At 42.1% G+C, this 23,656-nt stretch overlaps 1 protein-coding gene across 1 annotated transcript in view; it reads left to right on the plus strand.

Annotated features, from left to right (window-relative positions):
- Positions 1-9,376, plus strand: part of pcdh10b (protocadherin 10b) — a 71,836-nt gene extending 62,460 nt beyond the window's left edge. The window contains exons 5-6 of the mRNA XM_037077957.1: positions 7,443-7,693; positions 8,720-9,376. Coding sequence (XP_036933852.1) covers positions 7,443-7,543 — 101 coding nt within the window. The 3' untranslated portion in view covers positions 7,544-7,693; positions 8,720-9,376. The remainder of the gene's footprint in view (positions 1-7,442; positions 7,694-8,719) is intronic.
- The last annotated feature ends 14,280 nt before the right edge of the window (positions 9,377-23,656 follow it).

Below are 23,656 nucleotides of genomic sequence, written 5' to 3' on the forward strand. Positions count from 1 at the left end.
TTTTCATCCACTCCTGTGGCACACTAGATGCTACAGTGACTCACTATCCCCCCCTGGCCAGGAGGACTTACTGGAGAATGTATTACAAGAAGAGAGGGCCGGTACCTGGCTGCTTGGCAGTGGATACCTCTGCAGTACAGTACATGGGCATCTTGGACATAATGCCAGTCTGTTGATATTGTTAGTTAATTTTTTTTGATGTTTTAAAGTTAAATTATGTCCAAATATTACAATACCCCCTCTTTAAATTCCTTCTTTTGAACTGAAAACTTACATCTTTGACTTAACCTTTGATTAGTCACTCACTTAGATTGCTAGCTTTTTGCAGTGGGTCAGTCTCAGTCTCAATCAGCCTCTAACCTATAGTATTAGAATTCACATTCTCCTGCCGGTGAGAAACAACCTGTTTATTCTGATGGACATTGCATTTTTCTAACTTTTTAAAAAAGTTTTTTGTTCCCACGAGCCACAAGCTGTGTCGCTTTCTCACTGTCCACTCTGTACAGCTCCCTCCTCCTCCTCCTCCTCCCCCACCTCTCTTTTATTCAAGCTCCCTCCTGATGGACCAAGGGCCCCTGGGAACATCTCTCTCTGCTGGCTCCTACCGTATCACATATTGATGTATATGGATCGTCACACCCTGGGCTCTGCTGGATCACTGCTCTCCTCTGTTGTACCATCTCCTTATATGTGTACTTCTGACAAGACACTTCTCCAATGATCATGTTTGAGTTAAATTAGAGGAAGATGCTTAGGTTTGCCCATGTAATGACCTTAACTTTTCTAAATGAACCCAGTCCTATTTATCTGTTATTGTTAACATTAGGCTACTTGACTATAAAGGTTCTGCATAATAGGAGACTGACTGTCAATGGTCCCTTCTCACTCTCAAAGCCTCAAATACATCTTTGAAAGTGTAATTGGATATATTACGAACGATCATCACTTTCACTTTCACATTCAAAATTGACACTTGAGGGGTAGGTTGAGCATCACTGTTTGAAGATTAAGGCCACTGAGCGAGTTGCCATATTTCACTCATTGTGGGGAAGAACCAATTGTTATGTCTATGCATACATACATTTAATTTTTTGCCTGTTGTATGTAAAAAAAGAATATTTATGCATATTTAGAATTCTGTGCATCTCTAGACAGTCCTCATCCTTAATAGAACCGCCCCTGCTTCTGGCAGGAGAAACAGGTGTGTAGGATTGAATCAAAATGTCTGTGTTCATGGTATTAAAGGAACATCTGAGTTGTGCAACGGTGCAAAGTGCAACAATGCAGCAGAGGAATAAGATATATCAGGCTGAGGACACATGCAGAATACTGGCTTGTTGTATCTTTGGTTTGTCTCTACTCATGATTTGATAACAGAACAACTTGGTAACGCGTTACTCTGATCTGACCACTTTTTTCAGTAACAAGTAATCTAACAAAACAGTAATCAGATTAAAGTTACCTATTGAAGTTACTGTGCGTTACTATTGTTTTTGTCATTTTCCTCAGTAAGAACATATATTTTTGCTTTCTTCTTGCGTCTGGGGAAGTGAAGTCAAGTAAGCGACAAGTCCCGTTTTTTCAGCATGACGACAACTCACATGTTACACCACGCAGCGGCACAAACACACGGTTGACTTGCCCTCGTTTGGTGCCATGATAAACAAGATCCTTACTACTATCAATGCCGTGCTCGGTGTTACTGTTAAAAATGGACTTTCAATAAAGTGAGTTTTGGCAAAACTGGTTGTCATTTTCATGTTGAGGGGGCGGGGGTGTTGTCGGCAGCTGCTGAATGTAACTAATAAAGTAACATGTAATCTAACTTAGTTACTTTTAAAAACAAGTAATCCGTAAAGTAACTAGGTTACTTTTAAAGGAGTAATCAGTAATCATTACCTTTTCAAGATAACTGTGGCAACACTGCTGAACAATATATATGATGTCCTTCTCGTTGTTGTTACGATGATCCTCTCAGTTGGCTTCAGAGTCTTTGCTCAAAGAGTGGGCGCCTACTGATCAGCTGGTTGTGGTGGGCACATCATAATGGATGTCATTATGGAAAGGTCCTAAATGACCCAGGCTTTGTGTACTTTGACAACATATTGAGCGCATCCTCGGCTGGTGTCTGCCGTGATCTGTGCGGTGAGACGTGCGACGTCGCGGGAGCAGATTACACGTCCTCGTTGACCACAAATCAGCAATCAGCAGCAGATAATTGCATCTATATGGGAGCACAAGCCCAAGAAACTACTCCACATACATTATGGATGCATGGAGACGTACAGTACACGGAGCTGCAGCCAGCGCTCCTCTGACAGCCTGAGTCAAAACAATTACCTCAGCGATGGAGAAGACAGCCAGGACTGCGAGAGCGCTGCTGGCAAACGATAAGTCAGCAACACGGCACGCATTAAAGCAGAGCATTAACTAAAGCCACTGCAGCCGGGTCGTTTAGCTGCACGCATGTAAACTCAAGCTGGTGAGACACATGCACTACCCACACACACACGCAAAGCAGGTGTGTGTGTAAACGCTCGGAAGGTGATGTGTATGTGTGTGTAGGATACGCCACTGATCCCGATTGATTATGTGCTTCTCGATGGGAGATGTGCTCAACATACAGCACACCTGACAGCTAGTAGGACATCTGTTGCACTCGCTTACATCACTGAGTGCGTCATGCGAGAGAGAGAGAGAGAGAGAGGCGGAGAGACACTCTGTTCCCGCGCTTCTAGCTTTCTGAGAACCTGTTTTTGATTTGACACCTTTTTCCAGTGGGGACACTTAGTCTAAATGAAAAGCCACTTAACCATTAACACTTCCGTGGGACCAGCTGAGGTGTCAGCGATCGCCCCTGATCTCTCTGTAGACCTGTTCACACAAATACCATGCAATACTGCCGCAACCATGACTCCTCCTCACAGCGTGGTTTTTACCTCTGCCAAGGAGGTGACGTTCTGTTCTGTTTGATGGTTGGTTGGGTTGTCGGCAGGTTTACGCGAAAACTACGGGATGGATATCCGCAAAACTTGGATGGAGGATGGGTCTCAGCCCAGAACAGACCACGTTAACTTTTGGTGCTGAGCCTGATGAAGAAGTTACTTGGAAAGGTAACGCTAGAGGGCTTAGATATACGATGTAAAACTTAAAAGTTAGAGTAGGAACGTGGACCCGGTTGTATTTGACATGCTGGAAGTAAGAATGGGTTATCATTGGTTATCAATGGTGATCATTAATACTTTTTCTCCCAGGTAGGAAAGCAAAGTTTTGCTCTGCAGGATTTTATGGCTGACTGTCCAATCGTGTAAAACTGTTACACACTTCATAATTAAAAGACATAATTGTGAATCGTGACAAGGAGGACCCATAAACTGGGCAAAACTTAAGTTTGTAGATTTGCAAGGAATTTTATCACAAGGTGTGTGTGTGTGTGTGTGTGTGTGTGTGTGTGTGTGTGTGTGTGCACGTGCGCATGCTTGCGTGTATGTCAGGCACCAGTACAAGGTGTGGGTACAGTTTGCCCAGGACACGACACATCACACCCAATCTGTGCTGTGATGTCCCTGTTCCAGAGAAAAACTTACTCACTGCCTTCTCACCAACGCAGGCTGAAGCTCTGCCTGCCACAGCAACACTCTTATTGATCTCATGTATCGCAATAATAAACCTTAAAACCACTTCAAACACGCTGTAATACCACACTAATTGACAGGAGCAATATTAGCCCAGTTGCTAAAAGGCAGCATGTGACTTTACTGTTTACAAATCATTACCAAAGCTGACAAGCCATTCCATTATTGAGATGAATGACATTAATGGATGTTTATGATGCTTAAGGGGGAGGTTTGGCTTCATATATGCGCCTGTAGTGAACCTCTGCGGGCGAAGGATCATTGTGGTGTTTGGGCAGTGGCGGTCAGAGGAGGTCAGAAGGAGCAGACAAGCCCCAAGATGGGTGCCATAAGGCAGGCGGTGTGAAGGGGAGGCGAAGAGAGTCTCCGTCCACTTGAATCAGCCCCAGGCAGCTGCAGCACTGGAAGGATTTCCCTGAAGTCTGAGTGAAACTAGCCCTAACACTGACCTTGAGCCGAGGACGCGGGCACCCCAGGCCCGCAGACACCGCCTCCACACACTCCTCAGGGCTTAGATCGGGAGGACGACCGAGAGACAGAGTGACAGAAGTGGAGAGAGAGGGGAGGGGAGGCAGAGTAAGAGCGTGTGGGGGTGGAAAATGTAACACTTTCCTGCACGAATGCACAGCAGTGCAGCCCGCCACTTTCGCCTCCCCTTAACTTATACACCGGGAGGCAAAGTCAAAGAGAAGGACTCCAGAGCAAAGTCACAGCAGTCTTAAAAGTCAAGTGGTACGTGAAGGGCCACAGAGACTGAAGGGAAACCAGTCCAATTTGTAGACACACAGAATAATATGCACCTGTCTCGAGAATATGAAGATGAGCAGTTGTCATGTAGAAGAACTACCTGATGTGACAACAAGTCATCAATAGTATTTGAATTGAATTGTAGTAAAATTATTTTTATGATGTAAAATAGCAAACTCCAGTCGGGATTAATTCAGTTTGTAGCAAGTGTGCAGATGAGAGCGAGAGAAGAAGAAAAAAAAAAAGCGAGTGTGTGTGACGTAAGTGTGAGCTTCACAGTAGCATTATGGCGGTGAATGTAGCAGTGCAGTGTATGCACAGTTCAGCCTGCTTTGCACTGAATACATTTTAAGATGTGTGTTGCTTACAGTTTATTGATTCAACGACAGGAGTCAGCAACAAGTTCGACCCAGGCTGACTTAAGGTGGAACGACCTTTAAGGTGGACCGTTCTCATTTGAGTGACAACGACGCCCTCGACTGCTGTGTAAAAAACAAACATTTCACCCAACAGCTGAACACTTTAGTTTCTTAATGTCTTTCTGACGCTGATGCTTCCATCTGTCTCCTGTGAAAAGACACTGATTATAGTAAGATTTTAAGATCCTGTGTCCAGGCCTTATGGCGTTTGATTTCAATCACTGGGGGTAGGGGGGATGAAAGATGGAAGATTGCTGCAAAAGGATATGATGAACCTTTTTTTTCAGAGAATCACTTTCATCTGGAGACAAACAAGCATGAAGATGTGAATGGCTGTTAAACAGTGGACATCTTTTGTTGGCTGGCGAGCTTTTTGATTATCTCCAATGTGGCTCTTAATGGACCAATTTTACTTATTTCTGGGATGTGCCACTGTTTCCTTTTTTTTTAATTCAAACCAGCACTCATTAAAGGGAATCCACCGCTGCAGTCTGAGCTCTCTGCAACCGAGCAGTGTCTCTATCACATCAAGAGACTAAATGCATGACCATGCATGACCCATCCCGGTTAAGGTTTCTGTTGTTTACCAGTAGGCTAGCCGGCCACTCAATCACACATTAACCCTCGGGCCTGGCTAACGAGCTTCGGCCTATGTTGATCTCCAGCCTCATTAAGGAAACACTAACCGCAGCGGGACAGCGCCTGAGACCGGCGAACACACACTCCGCTTTTCCTGCACATTCAATTAAGACGTGGAGGTTCGGAGTGTCTGGGGAGGAAGTCAGGAGGAGATAAATAAGATGATTTCCAATCCTGGGTTCAATACCCATCGGGGGAAGTAGTTTGTTGTGAAGCAGAGGTTTTACAAGTACCTGATCATGCTCAGATCCCACTGGCCACTGCCGGCGCTGTTAATTTATGTGTCTCATGTTTCGGTGTGTGCCATGTGCGCCGGTGTTCTCAGTTGAGCCTCTGGCAACTTATAGCTACTGACCTCCTCTTTCCCACACGGCCAGCCGCTCTGATTTACTTTGTCTGCCCTCTTCTACTTGTATCTGTGGTCTTTATTTACACAGCAATCACCATCTATTGTACCTTGTGTGGCTGCCCTGGCTGTGAAAAAGGAGCTCAGTGCTTTCCAATAGCTCCAGGGACTCCTAGCTAACACCACTCCTGAGATAAGCTAAGCTATATCGACTGCGGGAGACTATTCACAGAGCGTACCGTGTTAATCTTTTGGACTTTTTCAGCGGAGGGGATCAAGCTAAGCGGCCTTGGAGATGTTAAAAATGAGCCTGGCATTCCAAATGGCATATACTTCAGAGGTAATGTGTTTGGTAGTTAAGGCGGCGACAGTGACTTATTCCCCCTCTGTCTTCAGCGAGCCAAGGCGTCTTCCCACTCTGCAAATGGACCATCTGGACGGCCTGTTATAGCTCCCGAGCAATGTGACTTGACCGTCATTTTTTAAAGGGTCTGTTGTACGTCTATATGGAGAAAAAGGCAATTTGCTCATTAAGGTTGGAGGAGATGGAAAAGTGCAGAGTTATAAACAGACCAAACTGGCAAAAATTTAATGAACTTTTGGAATCCGAAAAGACAAAGATTCTCTAAAGCCAGGGCCGGGCAGCTGTAGGATGAGCGGTGAGGCAGAGGTCCTGACGGCGGTGTCTTCCTGCGCAGAAATATTGCAGTGATTTTAGGAGTCATTTAAAATTCTGACAGCCCAGTTGTGAAATATGGATCGGCGCAGGTATTCTGAAGCAGACTATTTTCCCGTCTCCACTCTGCCCCCCCTGAAAGTCTTTTGGCATTTGGCTTCACTCTGCCCAGCATCAATTGTGTGCCATCTAATATTAGTATTTGTATTAATTATGTTAAATTAACTGTCAGAGTGATTCATTAGCATTATTAATGTTGTGTGGCATAAGCACTGAGCGGTGGCTGAAAAAACGAGATGAAATACCTCAGATCCAACTTCATAGTAAGTTGTCACAAAGACTTAATTACACTAATTAATAAATCTTTGGGGGAGAAACTCATTTAACAAAGCGTGTCACAAGTCTGAGTCGTCTGGCGGAATCTTTTTCATTACCTGGACCGAGTGGACGCCTCATCAGCATCTTGTTTTTTGCCAACATGTTCATCATCGCAGTGGGTCACGGACATTGGCAGTTGGACTGTGGACCTGCCAAGTCTCAGATGTGAGCGTCCTCTGGTACGAGTGCTGGGAGGTCAGAAGACAGGTGTCCGCTTATTATCTCAAAGTAATTGCTTGAAGAGACTAAAGCCTGGTGCAGCATAAAGCGGGGTGTTCAAAAATTCCAATTCCAATTTTTTGTTGTCATAAAAAATTCATTGACTTACCAATGCAATGGCAACATAAGGGATTCAGTTTCAAAATTAATCAATTCATTTATTCATCAGGGCACACCAATGTAGAACAAGCTCAGTGCTTGATTTTTTTGAGTGCACTCTGCTGCATATGGTTGTTGCTTAACACTGAGACTACTAATCACAGAAATGTTAAAGAGTTTGTGACAGAGATTTCAGCAGGTAGGATTTCAACTGTTTCTGACTATATTCACGCTGCCTGAATGTTCTCTTGTTGTGTCTGTGTTTTTTTTTTTTTTTTTTCCAGTGGCTGGTTTCTGCTACAAGCAGCCAGCGGTGATGGTGATACAGCTGTACTTTCCCGAGAAAACACATCATCCTCCTCGGCTTGACAGGCCAGCTCGCTAGGCAGAGCCATCAGGCCGGGTGTGTGCATGGTGGACTGGCCCTCCACACACCGAGGTTGGACTGGTTTTGATCAAGCCTGTCTGCTCTTTCTCGCTCAGAGACACTCCTGCAGTGAAGTTGGGTGGCGCGACCCAGTAAGAGCAGCAGCAGGTCAGTGATGAGGGACTGCAGCAGGCAAAAAAAGACTTGACTAAGTTGCGTTTACCGGCAAAACTACAGATCACAGTCCCTGTTTTTGTACCATTGTTGCTTGCTGTTGGTTATCCAAACCAAAAGCAAGTACAACTACACATACATTTCATGTTATGCAGTGTCTGATAAGCTTACATTGACATCTAATCTCAGTAGAGCACACCGCAGAATGTTCCTCTCCCCGTAATGTTCAGACTACTTCCCCTGACTTCCTCCTTTGCTGCCATGATAATAACACCCACTAGTGGGCATTGTGTGCCTATGCTGTTGTTGTTTTTCTGGTCCACCGAAATGGCCCAGACTACCAAACTCATCAAATGATGGATTGTTAGTCATGAAGCTTTGTGCACATTTTCATGGCCCCCGTGGGATGAATCAAAATGATTTTGTCGATCACACAGCTTTTAACACCACTGAGTTGAATTATTATTTTCTTAATACAGACACTAAAAGGGGCAGTTTGGAAGTTATCGCTTAGAAAGTTTCTCACATCTAATGGCAAATAACTTTGTACAGTGATGGACACTGTGATAAGCAAACAAAGCTGCCATCAACAGCGCAGGGAAATCATGGCACAAATGACACGGAATAGAGTAAAGAAAGGAAAAGTAAGAACAAGGGAATTAAAGTTTGAAACATACTGAAAGTCAGCTTTGATTTCGTTAATTGCAGATCGTTTACCGTCTGCTGCTTGAGCTGCACAGATGCTACTAGCTCAGCCTCGGCATACATGACAGCTCATCAAGATGAGTGTCAGGTGTTGGAATGGAAATATAGCCAAATGAGTGGGAGGAGGTCGGGACTGACAATAGGCTTCCTTCTTCAAGAATGAAGGATTGTGGCTTTTATAACTTCCTATATTGCCATGTTTATTTTATGAATTATTTTCCTGTTATTGATCTCAGAGTGACCACAGAAGCTTGCTCACAACAGCATCTTCCAAATCAGTGCTGACATGGCTGTGGCTTCCCATGTCATCCTCAGGTTTCTTACATTTGTCTTCCAAGTCCAAACATCCTGACTCGTCTGTGTTTGCGGAGAGCCAGCGATTAAATATTCATGATGAGTTGCATAACAGCCGGATCTTACAGTTGCACAGTGGGGCCATTTATCCGGCCAAGGCTGATCAGCCGCTGCCTACAGGAGAGCCCGGATGACATCCTCCCTGGAGTGCCTCCCCTTACCAGGTCTGATGAAACAGAGTCAGGTGCATGTGTATGTATGTGTATATACATTTGAATCTTGTGGAAATCAGGGGCCTCATTACAGAAACTTTGTACATCTGAAATCCTGTCTAATGTCAGTTTATGATGAGATGTGTTCAGAAAAAAAAAAAAAAAAACAAAAACAAAAAAAAACTTCATGTAAGATAAGAATGCATCTCTTGCAGTACACTGTCCTTGTTTGGATGGCATTGACCCTGTCTTAAATTCATACTTGCTGCCAGTAACTGTTGTTAGGGCTTCATGGAAATGTCCAGGAAGATGCGGAACAACATGAAAATTGAATTTGTGATTGAAGGCAACTCACTTAGTAGAACACGGATGCTCTAAATTTACCACACCAGATATTAATGGCCAAACATAATATCCTCTCCTCCACTTACAGGATTCATGCCTCTCACTCATCAACATCTGTCAGGAGAAATTTGACTTCTGGCAGCCAGTTGTCTAATGAAATATACCATTGAGTTGCATTGTGAAATAAGACCAGCAACAAGCTCAGCTGCTTATCTTCTTAATCTTAAACTTAACAGTATTAATATGTACAGGCAGATTGTTACTTTGTTTGCTGTGATTTATTCAACATTGTATTAATGATGTTTCAGATACTGTAGATGTCCATTTCAGTCCTCAGCAGTGTTAGGGTTAACATTTTATTAATTATTGCATTATTGTTACCGTACATTCATACTGTCTGTGATGTAGGAGTGTGGCTGTTACTTATTCTAAATTAAGTATATTCTAGTCACTAATCAAACAATGACTGTACATATTTTCTTGTGTAATATAAGTTCTTCAATCAGCTGACCTACCCTGGTATCAAGGAAATTCAACACAACGTCAAATAGTTTGGTGAATGAGAAATTCAAGTGATTTTGACTGAGTGTGTTCAACCCGTATGGGAAGACCTATACTGTACTACACTAACAACAAGGGACTAATTTCCCCTTGATTTCCATTCCTTTGTCATCTGAGTCTCCAAGAGTCTCCCCTATTTATTCCTTGAGCTTGGCATCTGAAGGCGGGCTGCTCATCAGCTGCATCAGCTGTATGGACCTCACTCACTCAGTGTGTCCATCAGCGGGACTGAGAAGACAACAACACAACCTTTTGCAGCTTCATGACATTCCTGGTATGGTCAAGAGGCATTTTCCCCGTTGCTTTCAACTCATTCCAATTCAGATTTCATTTCAAAATATCAAATAAAAAAAAATAAAAAAATAGATAAAAATAATGAGGCAAAAAGAAGAACACAGTGTGCAGCCATCATTGTTCTGCCAAGAGAGCCAATCACGGCGTGGCAAACAACACTCTTTCATCTGCAGGTTAGACTCAGCTCTGTTCTCTGACTGACTATGCAAGTCAGCGCAGGACACGGGTACTGGCTCTGTGTGTGTGTTTGTGTGACAACACTCAGCAACACAATGCAAAGCTCTTACTTCTCTATGCATGTCCATGCATATTAAGTTGGTGTGTGTTTTTATCTGTGTGGCGGACTTCAGGGACGTGTAAGCAAGAGGTAGAACGAGGACCGAAAGCAATCAATTTAACCATCGCGCACACAATGTGGTGTTTTTGAATCAGATGGGAATAATAGGCTTACAAGCTCTAAGCCCATCTCCAAATAGATTTAGGTCTATGCCCCTGGGGGCATGGAGATCATTTAACAAACAGCCTCCCCTCACTAATTCCAGACTACTTAAGCTCTTTATGACACGAATATCCAAATGAATGAAAAATAATTTCAAAAAGGCATCAGCTAACAATTCAGAAATGTGCTGATAACTCCACAGAGGAAGCAGAACAATAACACCGGGAGAGGAAGAATAATAGAAAAAGGCGCAGCTCTGTGTTATGTGTCTGCTTGGCAGGAATCTGACTCTACATCCCTCCCACAAGGCCCTATCTCCAGAGACTCAGCTATTTCAAAGACTTGGAATATGTAATTAACAACACTCACCGCACTCCAAAACATCTTGTCACAGGTTCACCTATTGTGAATGCAACTCGTTTTTGCTGGCTAAACTTGGAACAGAAAAAAAGCTTGTTTTCAACCTCACAGCCTAAGATGCCAATTCAGTCGAATCACTTTCAGAGTTTGTCTTACCGTCTTATCCACTGTGATTATGCCAAAACCACTGACTAGACGACAGCATGCAGGCAGTGAGTCATTTGCATGTAGTGTTACGGATAAGACAGACAATAAGGTCTGAGGCGGGTAAACCTGGGGTCAGTTTGAACACAAATAGGTTGTGTTGGATTTGGACACTGAGTTTGGCAAAATACTGGAAGCTGCACAAGGATATGTTGAATTTATATTCAAAACAAGTAGGGGCAGCATACTGCTGCTAACTATGGCTGCCATTATAGTCAGATCATCCATCCATCCATCCATCGAATCGGTTGTGCCTGGCGAACATTTGAAGAGAGACAGCCTAGGAGGCATCCTAACCAAATGCCTGAACCACCTCAGCTGGCTTGTTTCAATGCAAAGTAGCAGTGCACTACTCCAAGCTCGACGGACGTCTGTACTCCTCACCCAATCACTAAGGCTGAGCCCAACCACCCTTCCAAGAATATTTCGTCCATTTGTATCTCATTCTTTTGCTCACTTTCCACAGCTCATGACCATAGGTGTTACAGGTCTGGTGAACTTAAATTAGTTTGTAAGAAAAACTGATTCATTGGGATAAGTCCCAGTCCCAAAGCACCAGTATTTCACAAGCTGGGAATGTGACTGAAACGTACATTTCAAATTTAGAGTGATACAGGACTACCCATTTTGATATTGGATTAGGCTTGATTAAAATAAAAGCGGACTGTTCGGTTTTGGTGGACATTTTCACTCAACTGCCATTCTAATTCCATTCTCATTTACACTGCGTTTCAAATTCTTGAAATTGGAGTTGTTAGATCTACAGCACCTAAACTACTATAATCTGGTTGGCTATTCTTAATCTATATTGAATAAGTTTTGGCTATTTAACTTTTTGTTTAATGTTAATAAAATCATCTAATAAGAGACAACCTCATAGAGGACCTCCAACCCAATATGATCCCTGTCTGAGACAGTTGAAACGTACGTGCCCATGCCTTTATGCCCTGTGACTTTGTGTACTGTATCACATGTTGTCTTGTCAATGGTACATTGTAAAACTGTCAGATATATTGTTGGCAGTATGTTGCCCGTCTGCTGTCTGGGCTCAGTAACTGCCTTCTTCCAATGCTGAACACTTTGTGCCAAATGTCTCTTGTGTTGGCCATTCCATCAGTGACATATTCCAGCTCAAAGATAACCGATAATAATAATCCACTGATTTGCACATGGTACAATCACAATCTGCACCCCCCACCCATCTCACATTGACTGGGACTGGCAGTGTTCAGGGAGTGTTGTTCTGTGGGTCTATCCTCCTAGAACTACATCTAGAAGATCCTGGGACACCTGATGTCTCAGATGAGTGAAACATATCTAGCTTGATATAGATGGTGCAGTGTACACCACATTACTACAGAACAGCAATATTACTGTGACAAAATTCATGCAAACATACAGCATGTAATCATATATGATGTTCACAGCAGGGTGTCCCTGACTTTATCCTGCATTGCTTGTGGAATCTCTTTTCCTTTTTGACTAATGCAATTTATTGAACCACATACTGCTGAAGAGAAAGGCAAGCCAGTGTTGCCTCTGAATATCCCAGCTCTTTCAGTTTTCCTGCAAAGTAAGAGGAACTGCTTTCACATTACCAAAGCTGTCTTTAAAAGGATCACTTGCTGTTGCAAAAAGAAAGCCACTATTTGCTAGAGAACCATGAATAAACTCTATGTTGCTTTTACGCTCTTTGGATGCAATTGGTGTGAATTCCTGAGAGTTCACACCTCTCTGTTTTCACTGTGTAAAAGAGCATCAACTGCTCCAGCTGTAATCAATTCAAAATGTCATGACCCCGTCATCGTTTTTTTCTGCTAGTTTTTGTTTTTCTTCGCTTTTCCTCCCTCCTTTTTAATAGAGAAGGCTTGTGAACAATTCTGGTTCTAATTTATGATATTTTTGTCTGCTGCGTATGAAACACATTCCTCTAAAAATTCCTCTTGCTTATTTAAAGGTATAGTGAATAGAATATAGTGTATAGACATCTAGCAGTGCAGACTGCAGAAATGGAATATATTAAGTACCTGAAAATAAGAGCCGTCGTGTGTCATTACCTTAGAACAAGCCGTTTATATCTACATGGGAGTGGGTCTCCCTCCACGGAGGTCAGCATGTTGCATGTTTCTACGGTAGCCCAGAATGAACAAACCTGGCAAAAAGAGGAAAAAAACCTGTAGGTGCTGTTTCCTGACAAACAATATGTTTTATGAGGTGTCTGAAGCCAAAATCTAATAAAGGATGGCAGATCTTATTTATTTTGTACAAAAAAAAAAAAAAAAAAATGAAAAAATACAGGAGCTTTGTTGAAGAAACAAAAAGCTCCAGGATGCTAAATAAGATCGGAATACGTTACAGCATAAAACAAGATGGATCAACAATGGAGCTGCCTTTCCCAGATAGAAATCTCTGATGATAGAGAAATGTTTGCAGACTGAACGTTGAAGTGTTCTGCTTTCTGCTGGACATGTCAGAGTAACGTTAAAGACTACAACCGACCAACCATCATATATATATATATATATATATATATATATATATATATATATATATATATATATATATATATATATATATATACACACGCACACATATATGAACGACTTCAGTACTGACAGATGAAGGCCCAATTCAGTCTGAACTCTGGGAATGTGAGGTTTCATACATCTGAGAAGTAAAGAAGGAAAATCCAGGCTGCACATCTCATCAGCATGCAACAACTTTTGTTCTTGTCCCCATTTAGACTCTGAACAAACTTATTGTCAGGGTGATCGATAACAGCCGCTGCAGAGCTGGCCTCTTTGGTTTCCACATGGAGAAATGCCCTAACTACCAATTTTAATATGTAAACGTCAGCACGGTTGGATTTTTAATCCAGAGCTGGTGGGGTGGTGGATCAGAGCAGAGGGAGGTCTTAGCATCAATCATGTCAAAGTGTTGTAGCAGAGCAGGCGTGACAAATGACCAGGCCTGCCATCAGCTCTCAGACTTTGAATCTCCCATCAGTGAATGAGAGGAGCCAGTCATTTATATTCTGCAGCCCAGCGTGAGAGGGGCAGCCCCCTGCACATTCATCCCTGTTATTATGAATGCTTCCATCAGTGTGAGTGAATTATTTTTGCTGAGCTGTATAGAGGCTCCAGGATCTTGACACAGACAGAACTCTGTCTGTAACTTACATCAGCGTGCTGTGCTAGCTTGTCTGGTGGGGCTAAATGCATCAGTGCTGTATCTATTTTTAAGCTCCTGTTCATTCTGATACTGCAAGATGATGCATCTTATATTCAAAAGAAAGGGGACATGAACAGAAGGCCTTTTGAGAAACAGGTAATGTAAATGAGTCTAATAAGAGTCTTTAAGTGCAGACACCTACCCCTGCATGATGACAAAGAAATGTGTCCCCAGTATGAGGGATTACACAACTGAGGACTGAATATGTACAGGGAGCATTCTCAAACTCGAGCATGCTGGAGAGGAAATGGCATTGTCTGGTAGGTGTTCAGTTTGCTCCTGAGCCTGGTAGGATGACAGGAGTATTTTTTTTCTCATTTGAAGAGGCAATTTGAAACATATAGCCATCATTTTTCAGTTTTTAGAACATTTAAAAAAACGTTGAGCGCATACCTCAGCCAAGGCCCAACAGCCCCCTTCAGTTCAGTCAAGTGTATTCCAGAATCAAACTGGATCACACTGTAAAATTCTTGAGTTTAAAAAAGAAAAAAAAAAAAATCAATTTCATGCAAAATATTAACTTGAGGCACAGAGATGCTGCATTCCGATCAGCTGGTTGGTATGAATTAAATTCAGATAACTGTGCTTCCATCATGTAGCTAATAGTTTCAGCTGGTCCCATAAAATTAAAATTAATGTTTTTATCACACATGGCTTGACAATAGTACCATGCCCAACCATGTGAAAAAAGTCGTGGTGTAGGTTTATCAGCGTTTCTAAGCTTGTGGAAAATAAATAAAATGAAAAAAAAAATGTTGATTGTCCTGCGCTCAGGGGCCGATACTGATTTTGTGGCCCATAAACCCTCCCTACTTTTCTTCAGCTGGCACTGGATGTTCTTGTAACACATAAAGAGACATTAAGTTTTATTTGGAAATTAAACTTACCGTTGGCTTGACATCGATCTCCAGTGTTGGACACACGATTAATTTTGGTTGAAATTGTAGTTGTCCACCAGAAACCAATGCAGGGCTGACATCATCCTCCAACACTGGACAGATGTTGAATTTTGATTGGAAGTCAAAATCTGAAAACTGTTCAAACCACATTCCAACATTTGGCATTTTGCTGGCATGGTATCAAACTTTTAAAAGCACAATGTTTGTTGGACTTGGCTTGGGGACCAGAGGGGGTCCGATTCAAGAGGAGGTTGAGGAGGTTTGGCTGTTGATAATAATAACCTTTATTTATGTAGCACCTTTTGAAACACAGCTTACAAAGTGTTTTACTTTAAGGACAGTTTAATGACAATACTATTAATAGTAATGACAAATGTAGAGGAGAAACCACAATAGTAATAGGTTACATATTTAGATATGAACGATTCAAACAACAGATGAGCATGTGCAAGTGATGGATTATCCATTTAGAAATGATCTCCAACGTACAATGAAGTCAGTGTAATGACCAACAAAAACAAACATTTAAAGGGACGGTAGAATAAAAGCCACTTGTAGATTTTGGAAAACAACTCAACAAGTTTAAACAGAAGAGCGTCTGCTCTGTCTGATCATCAGTGTGTTGACCACAACATAGCATTCACTACGGGGCCAACGTGAGTCATTGCTTCTTATCCATACTGTGCAGAACACAGAGACACACACTCTGATATTAGGGAACATGATAAAATGAAGCCCACTAAACGCCCCCCCTCCTGTTTCCTTTATCTCTGTGTGAATCCAAGCTGGGGGTATCTATCTCCCTGTCAGACACAAAGTTTATTTGTGCCCAACGCTGGCAAAATGACTTGTGTGGGTCTCAGCTAGGTCAACTTATTGCCTTTGAAAGGAAAATTAATGCACAAACAGCCGAGCAATTACCCGCTTTTCACTGTTATTTGTTATTTTCTTCTCCCTCCAAGCTGATGTCTTTCTCTCCCTGCTTTCTCAAGACCAATCAACATATGGTGGCTCGCTTTGAGAATGAGGCCAAGTGTTCTGGCGGCTGAAAAGAGGCTCGGCGCACAAATACACACACATGAAAATATACACCCCCCCCAACACAGATAGAATACATGCACCCAGGGGCACATACACAGGCACAGGGTGAGTCGTTCGGATGTGTTGGTGAATTGAAAGCGGAAGACCTAAAGGACAAGAAAGCTGCTGTAACCTATTTGCAAGGTAAATGCAGCCTCGTTACATGGGGAAGCATGAAAAGCAGCGCCTCCGCCGCACATCACATAAAAAGGCTCCCATTGTTCCGCCACTACATGAAGACACTCTCTGTCTCTCCATTGTGGAAATAATAAAGTAGAGAACCCTTGTTCTCTGAGCCTTTCATTTCAGCAAAAGACAAACAGTGTCTGATTCAATGTCTCATTCTTCCCGAGCCCATCGCTCCATTCCGTGGAAAGAGAGAGGCATCCATCACCTGCTGAAATATGTGATGTGGCTTTGAACTAATCAAGGAGACAAAATCTTTTGAATTTGGTGTTATTATCATGCAGGGGAGCATCATTTCAGGGAAAATTCACACAGCAGATAGCGCCAGAGATGCCTTGAAGAGGGATAAGAAAGCTACAGCAGTTCGTTATTGTGTTGACATTATGTTTGGATTGTACAGGTAATTATATACATTACAGGCCAGTGTTGCCTTCTGCGATGAGTGTTCAGCACAGCAAACTGAGAAAGTAAGGCGTGGGAATAAGGAGTCTTGAATTTTATGTTATCATGTTTATGTGATAAACAGAAATGCAAAAGGTTGAAACAACAAGTTCTTGAAATGTTCAGTTTGTCAACTTTTCCATTTCACGATGAGCACACAGACATGGAGTCAAGAGGTATCTGCTTCAGCATAGTTACATGTTTCCTGTAAAAACAGGCAGCTAACAGAAGGAGCTTTTCAAGGCAACCAAATGCCCTCCACCACGGAGCTGGCGGTCTGCTGCCTCTGGCCGGGCTGGAGGTGTTCACTGGAAGGCTGCTGATTAGCAGAAGTTATCTAATTTCACTACAAATAAAGCTTTCGTACCAGCCTCGAGGCAGAGCAGCCAGAGGACAGCAATAAATAATCTCTCAGTGAAAAAAAAATGAAGCAGTTTTAATGTTCGACAATCAAAATATGTACACACAAAAATGGGCTTGAATATGTGTATGGTATGGAACTTCATTCACGTGGGAACGTTATTGTATATAAGGGGAGATGATGTATCTAAGCACCAATGTGTTCCTCTGAGTGATTAGGGTGAGGTGAAGTGGGGAGTCGGGGTAACGAAGGTGGTCTCAGTGCTGTCAGCCATGAATGCCTTACATTGAATATGTTACATACAATACATTGGAGGCGGAGTCCTGTTCATTCTTACTGAAGGCTGCTCAATGGTGTTTTGAAGGCAGAAAAGCTAGACATGATAATACTGGGATGTTCAATGCACACTAGGGACTTTGACTTGCTGAGCCTGTGAACTTGAATTGGAGTAAAATACGTATTTTTTTGGCCCCAGTGCATCATGTTACGATGCAATTACATTGCTTGGCCACTATAAAAACTGGCTTCAAAGCCTGGCACTCTTCCTGGGGGCATGAGTGAATGTCCTTATTGATCTTTCTCCAGCCATTCATTCTGTCCTGGCTGATGACCTTTGACCTCTTCCCTGTCAATGCTGTTTTGGTCAGGACACTAGACACGTGAGATGAGGTAAGACAATGAGGATGAGACAAGCTAGTACCCACAAGTAATCATATTGATTTGACAGGAAATACAACACATACAGCACCACAGAATGTAGAAACATTCACCACTTGAACTCATCAAAGTACAAATCTTGTGAAAACGGTTGTGTATGTGCTTGCTTGTGTGTGTCATTATGGTAAAATGTGGTCCTGGAGACACATTTCTGTAGCAGGAGCTACCGGAAAATGATATTTTGCCAGGTGTTTATGTCCGCCTCTCTCTGTGGACCCATTATATTAACATGATAGCTTCCCAACAGTGTAAGACGCAGTCAGGAAACTTTGCAGGTGTGTAGCTGAGATAAGAATGATGGCAGAGTTCAAAATGGGTGCAGTCTCATGTAATGATGGGTCTGAACATGAACACGTTGATGAGCATCATAGCTGTTGTGATTCCAACGCAAGATGATCTCTAGTCTAAATATAGTTCTGATCTAGCAAAGAATTTTAAAGGGCTTAAAACTGTATTGACTCTGATGAGACCAACCAGCAAATGCTTTTTCATGTGTTTGCTTTCAATGAGAGTTGACGCAGTTTTTCTTTGATCCCGTTGCACCAATCAGACCCTACTTCTAGACTATTATGGACATATATCGAATGGCCAACAGTACGTGGATAATGAGACCAGACCAGTACAAACAGACTCAGAACAGAAGTACTGTACATGTTTCACCATCTGGTAAAAGGACTATTTTTGTACCTTTGTTTACAGGCATGATTACAAGGATTAAGTGATTAGATGACGATGGAAGTTTTCAAGTACACCATATTGCAGGATGGTGTCAGTTTGGGTAGTGAGTGTCTTTGGTCGATACAACCAATCGATTCACAGGGATTAGACCAAGATGCTTTTACCAAAAGTTTTCTACATTTAGAAGGGGAGCAGGATCTGCTGAACAAAACACTGATTACCAGAATAGACAATATTATTTATTTATTTATTCATCATTATTACTTTAATTAGACACTTTATTATACAAACAGTGCGCACATTTATTTCATAGTGATATATTTCGCTCATTACATTGGGACACTTAATCACAAAGACTTTTGATGTTTCTGTCTTTGTTGTTCGTTCTAATGATAAAATTGAGAATTACGCTCGAAAACAATGACAGCCTGCTAAAGGCCCCTGCATAAGGTCAGTTCTGTTCCTGTGATTAATGTCAGAGTCTACTCTCACATACATCCAGATGGACAGACGGGGGCTCCAGGCAGGCTGTTGTGTGTTCGCTAACTCGATCTTTGCTTCATCTTTTTGCCACAGCCCACTGTCATGTGCTAGGGATCATTCGTGTGTGTGTGTGTGTGTGTGTGTGTGTGTGTGTGTGTGTGTGTGTGTGTGTGTGTGTGTGTGTGTGTGTGTGTGTGTTTCTGTGTCTGAGAGTGACATGTGCATATATGTGTGTGTGTGTGTGTGTGTGTGTGTGTGTGTGTGTGTGTGTGTGTGTGTGTGTGTGACAGCTGCTGTGTGCACTCCATACTTGATGTCCATCATGTTACATCAAACTGTGTGGGTGTGTTTGTGTGTGTGTGGACGGATGTTTCCAGTCCGTCTCACTGTAATGGTTTAAGGAAACAACTGCAGTCCTTGTTCAAATTTTGGTGTTATTTTCACCGAATGTAAGAGTTAAACCTTGTCACCTAAATGCAGGTGTTAGTCAAAGTCCAAATCCTCATCTTGCCTGAGGCACCAAAATGCGAGACATCTCAGGCTTGCAGTAGTGTGACAAGTCCCCAGGTCAAGAGGTCAGTTGCCTTAAGTGGCAGCAGATGGCCGGTGGTTTGCGTTTAATTAATGTCAAGAACAGAGCGAGAGGATAAAGCAATGAGGCCGTCTGATCGATCTGCAAGTGGCACAGCGTTTACAGACAACACGATCATCTCCTTATCTGAGTGACTTGCATATTAACTCTGCACAAGTTTACTCGCATACACCACACGGTACACTCACACAGGAGCACATTTGTATGCTAATGGACTATCACCGCCGCTGTCTGCAGCAGTGTGTGTGTATGCATCTGCAGAAATCTATCAGTTTGTTTGTGTGTGTTTGTGTATGAGTGTAAAAGATAGCAGCATGTGTGTGAACTGCCTCCATGGAGCCCGCCAACAGACAGCGGGAGGCAGCCATTACAATCAGGGTCTTGCATTTAACACACAGGACAATAATTTAGGGGCAATGAAAAGAGGCAGTGTGGGGGATAACTCGGCAGGAACATTACAATACAATCATATTCCCACACTGAAGGAGGAGGGAGGGCTGCGCCGACCGTTATCGCCCTGCTACGGATTGTCACGCAGCGTCTCGCTGAGTTACAAAGCAGATTATAAATGTGGTCTTTCACAGATCACTGACTTAACTGCTTAAAGATACACTCCCTGACTTTATTATAGAGCTCGACAGAGCCATCATATATTAAGGTGGAATTTCTTCCCAGCACACTGTTTTTAAGTTTTTGAAGGGGTAGTTTCAGTTAATGAAGGGATAATTTCAGTTAAATGACTCAAAACACAAACAAGAGGCAGGGTACACAGACCGGCTCTGAGAATACACCTGACAACACCTCTACAGCTCACCGATGAGCATGATTTTTACAATTTGTGTGATCTGTGGGCCACAAAAATGGAAACCCGATGAGGGCGATTGTTCATTAACGGGGAGTTAACATGTGCAACTCTTCCTTGATGAACAAATGTATGGTGAAGTGACTGTATGGAGCTTCCTGAAGTCTTGTCTCACAGTAAGATTGCCAGGTCTGATAGCAATCTGCTGCTGCTGCTGCTGCTTCACAACAAGAATTTCTGAATCAAAACAATAAGCAAAGAGGGAGTTTGCCGAAGTCAAGCAGAAGTGCCAGATTGTAGTATTCAGAACCAACATTGCAGTTTTATTTTTAGGTAAGGATTCTGCCAGCGTCCATTGTTTAGGAGGTTTTTAACAAAATCAATTGCATAGGCTTCTTTCACCAAATCAATCAATCAATCAATCAATCAATCAATCAATCAATCAATCAATCAATCAATCAATCAATCAATCTGTAAAGCCCCAGTTCACAACATAAGTCACCAATGTTCCCTGGCGACATCCTTAAAGGATTCCAAATGAAAGTTTTTACAACATCATCATAAGACGTCTTTTGCACTGTTCACTATTGACGTCCAAGCGACATCAATACAGGGTTCAAAGTAAAAGATTCTATGATCATATTTCAGGACATCTTTTCAGTAATTTCCATAATTTGCTTATGTGTCAAAACTAATGTTTTTCTTATATTACTTACTTTCACATGCCCTCTAACTTTTTCTTTTTAACTGCTGGAGTGCTTTGTCAGTCAGATCATATGGTGCTGCAGGCAGGATTTGTGCTACTGGCTGCAAGGGACGTTGTTTACACGGCAGGTGCATTACCAAGTGAGCCATTGCCCCAGTGCAAACCTCATGCAAATGTAAATAACTGAATAGCCTAATATTTAAAAAATACCATAATCTCAAATAGCCAATTATTTCATAATTGTAATATTTCCTACAATTGAATGATTTATCTGAATTAAACATGTATTTAACATTACTATTCATCAACAGATGCCCAAAAGGAGTCCTAGTTAAACATTCAAATATTCAATTTTTTAGTTTTGAACATCTATAGATGTTCCAGATGTTCCCTAGAAAGACATTTTAATAATCGTTCTTGTCCATGTCAGCGGCTCACATGTGGAGTTAACTGATGGTCTTGGAGCAGCTCTGCAAGGGATGGCAACCTTTGAAGGGGCTCTCCTGTGGAATTAGCTTGCCTAGCTATTCCAGAGCTGCTCCCGGACATTTGCATGCCCATGAATGCACATTCTATTGGCTGCTGACTGGAAGTCTCAGCAATTGTTTAAAAATTTGAGTTTTACTTAACAGCTAAAAAAAAAGTTAAACGATCTTTTTAAAATGAAGAAACCATGATAAACCTGCATTTCCAAACACATAGCTGCATCAGCTTGATGAGCATGTCAGATTATTAAGACAACTGCAATGTGGGCTATTTGTATTACACCATACTGTGGCTTGGTATGGAATCATTAGGAGAGGGGTTTTAATAGGCAGAGAGAGATGTGGCAGCAATTATGACCATGTCATTAGTTTTTGTCATATTTTTTTTTAGGATTTAGTCCTCACAAAATACATTCACTTTACTTGTATAATGCATTTAGTTATGCTGATAAAATAAGGTAAAAATTGTAATGTATTTTTTCTCTTTTCTCTGGTGGTATACTACTGCTGAATGAAGAAGCATATGGTAACCTCTGCCAACACAGCTGCAGCAAATGAAAACGTGAATATATGTACAGTATCATGCATGGACAAAATATTGTAAAATAAAACAAATAAAGTAGAATGTGCCCATTGAGTTTGTTTTCTTACTTATCTTCATTATATACAGTAGGCAGGGGTTTGTTAGGGACATTTGTTGGTGTTTATAGAGACCATTTGCATTAGCGCTGAATTACTCCTATACCTCTATAGTAAACAATACACTTGCTAACGTCATTGTTGTTGTTCATAGGAGAAAAGGAAGTACGAGGACAACCTGGAGCTGCTGCAATACATGGAAAGGGCAGATGAGAGGTTCCTGCAGCAACAATTGCATTTATTACTCCTCAACTTTGTTTTTTAAAAAAGCTATTTTGAGATGTCTGGTTCTAATGGCTTAATCAACAGTGCAGTGGTAGACAAAGTACTGTAAAGCTGTACTCAAGTGCAAGTGCAGTCCCATTACCGAATGATTCATCAATTGCAAGTGACACTACTTAAAGCTGAGTATAAACATTTATTTTCAAAGCATCTTAGCCTGCAAGAGAGCTCCTAAGGTTCATATCTGTTAAGCGTAAGAGGGAAGACCTATCCAAGCATTAAGAGCAAGCAGGCACCCCAAAAACAACAACTGTAAGCAACCAACAGTCAGGATAATGACTTGTTGTGAAAATTGTAATCACAACAGATTCTTTCAGACAGGAAGTCAAACCAATCCTTGTGCTAGACATATCGGGCAGCCAACCTGATTCTGTGACAGTACTGTGTCAGTGCAGTTCTAATGTCAGCCTATTCTGGATTACCATGCTCAGGTAGTGCATGGGCAGGGTGAATGTTTAAATGCTCGTCCGGATGCTCCTCAGCAAAATATTCACCAGTTGTTATGTAGTACACAGCAGGTCAGTGCAATTTTCTTGCTCAGCTCCAGCTTGCAAATCTATTCATTTTAGGAGGCACCTCCATCATCTATTTAATCTACCAGAAGCCATCTCCATCACAGAACATGCACTGCTCAGCCTGTAATTGCATAGTTCAGGGGTCAGTCCTCCAGTGTCTGAAAGGGGCTTCATGAGCATTTGGTACGCCAGGTCACCGATCAGCTTAGGACCACTTAGGACATCCAACAAATGTGGCTGTCGCAGAACTCTTGCACTGTGCCCATTCCCTGGATAGCCAACACATACATCCCAATCTTTCCACAACTGCTTGTAGGACAATGGAATGCCATCCTTTGTGATAATACAGTCTTCATTTAACTTTAGCTTATTTATGTAACCTTATTGGTTTGCTGATGTGGTGGGAGAACGCCAGTCCAATTCTACCTTTTTTCCATGTGTGTTTT

The sequence above is a fragment of the Acanthopagrus latus genome, chromosome 18 (genome assembly GCF_904848185.1).
Source record: "Acanthopagrus latus isolate v.2019 chromosome 18, fAcaLat1.1, whole genome shotgun sequence".
In the NCBI taxonomy this organism is placed as follows: Eukaryota; Metazoa; Chordata; class Actinopteri; order Spariformes; family Sparidae; genus Acanthopagrus; species Acanthopagrus latus.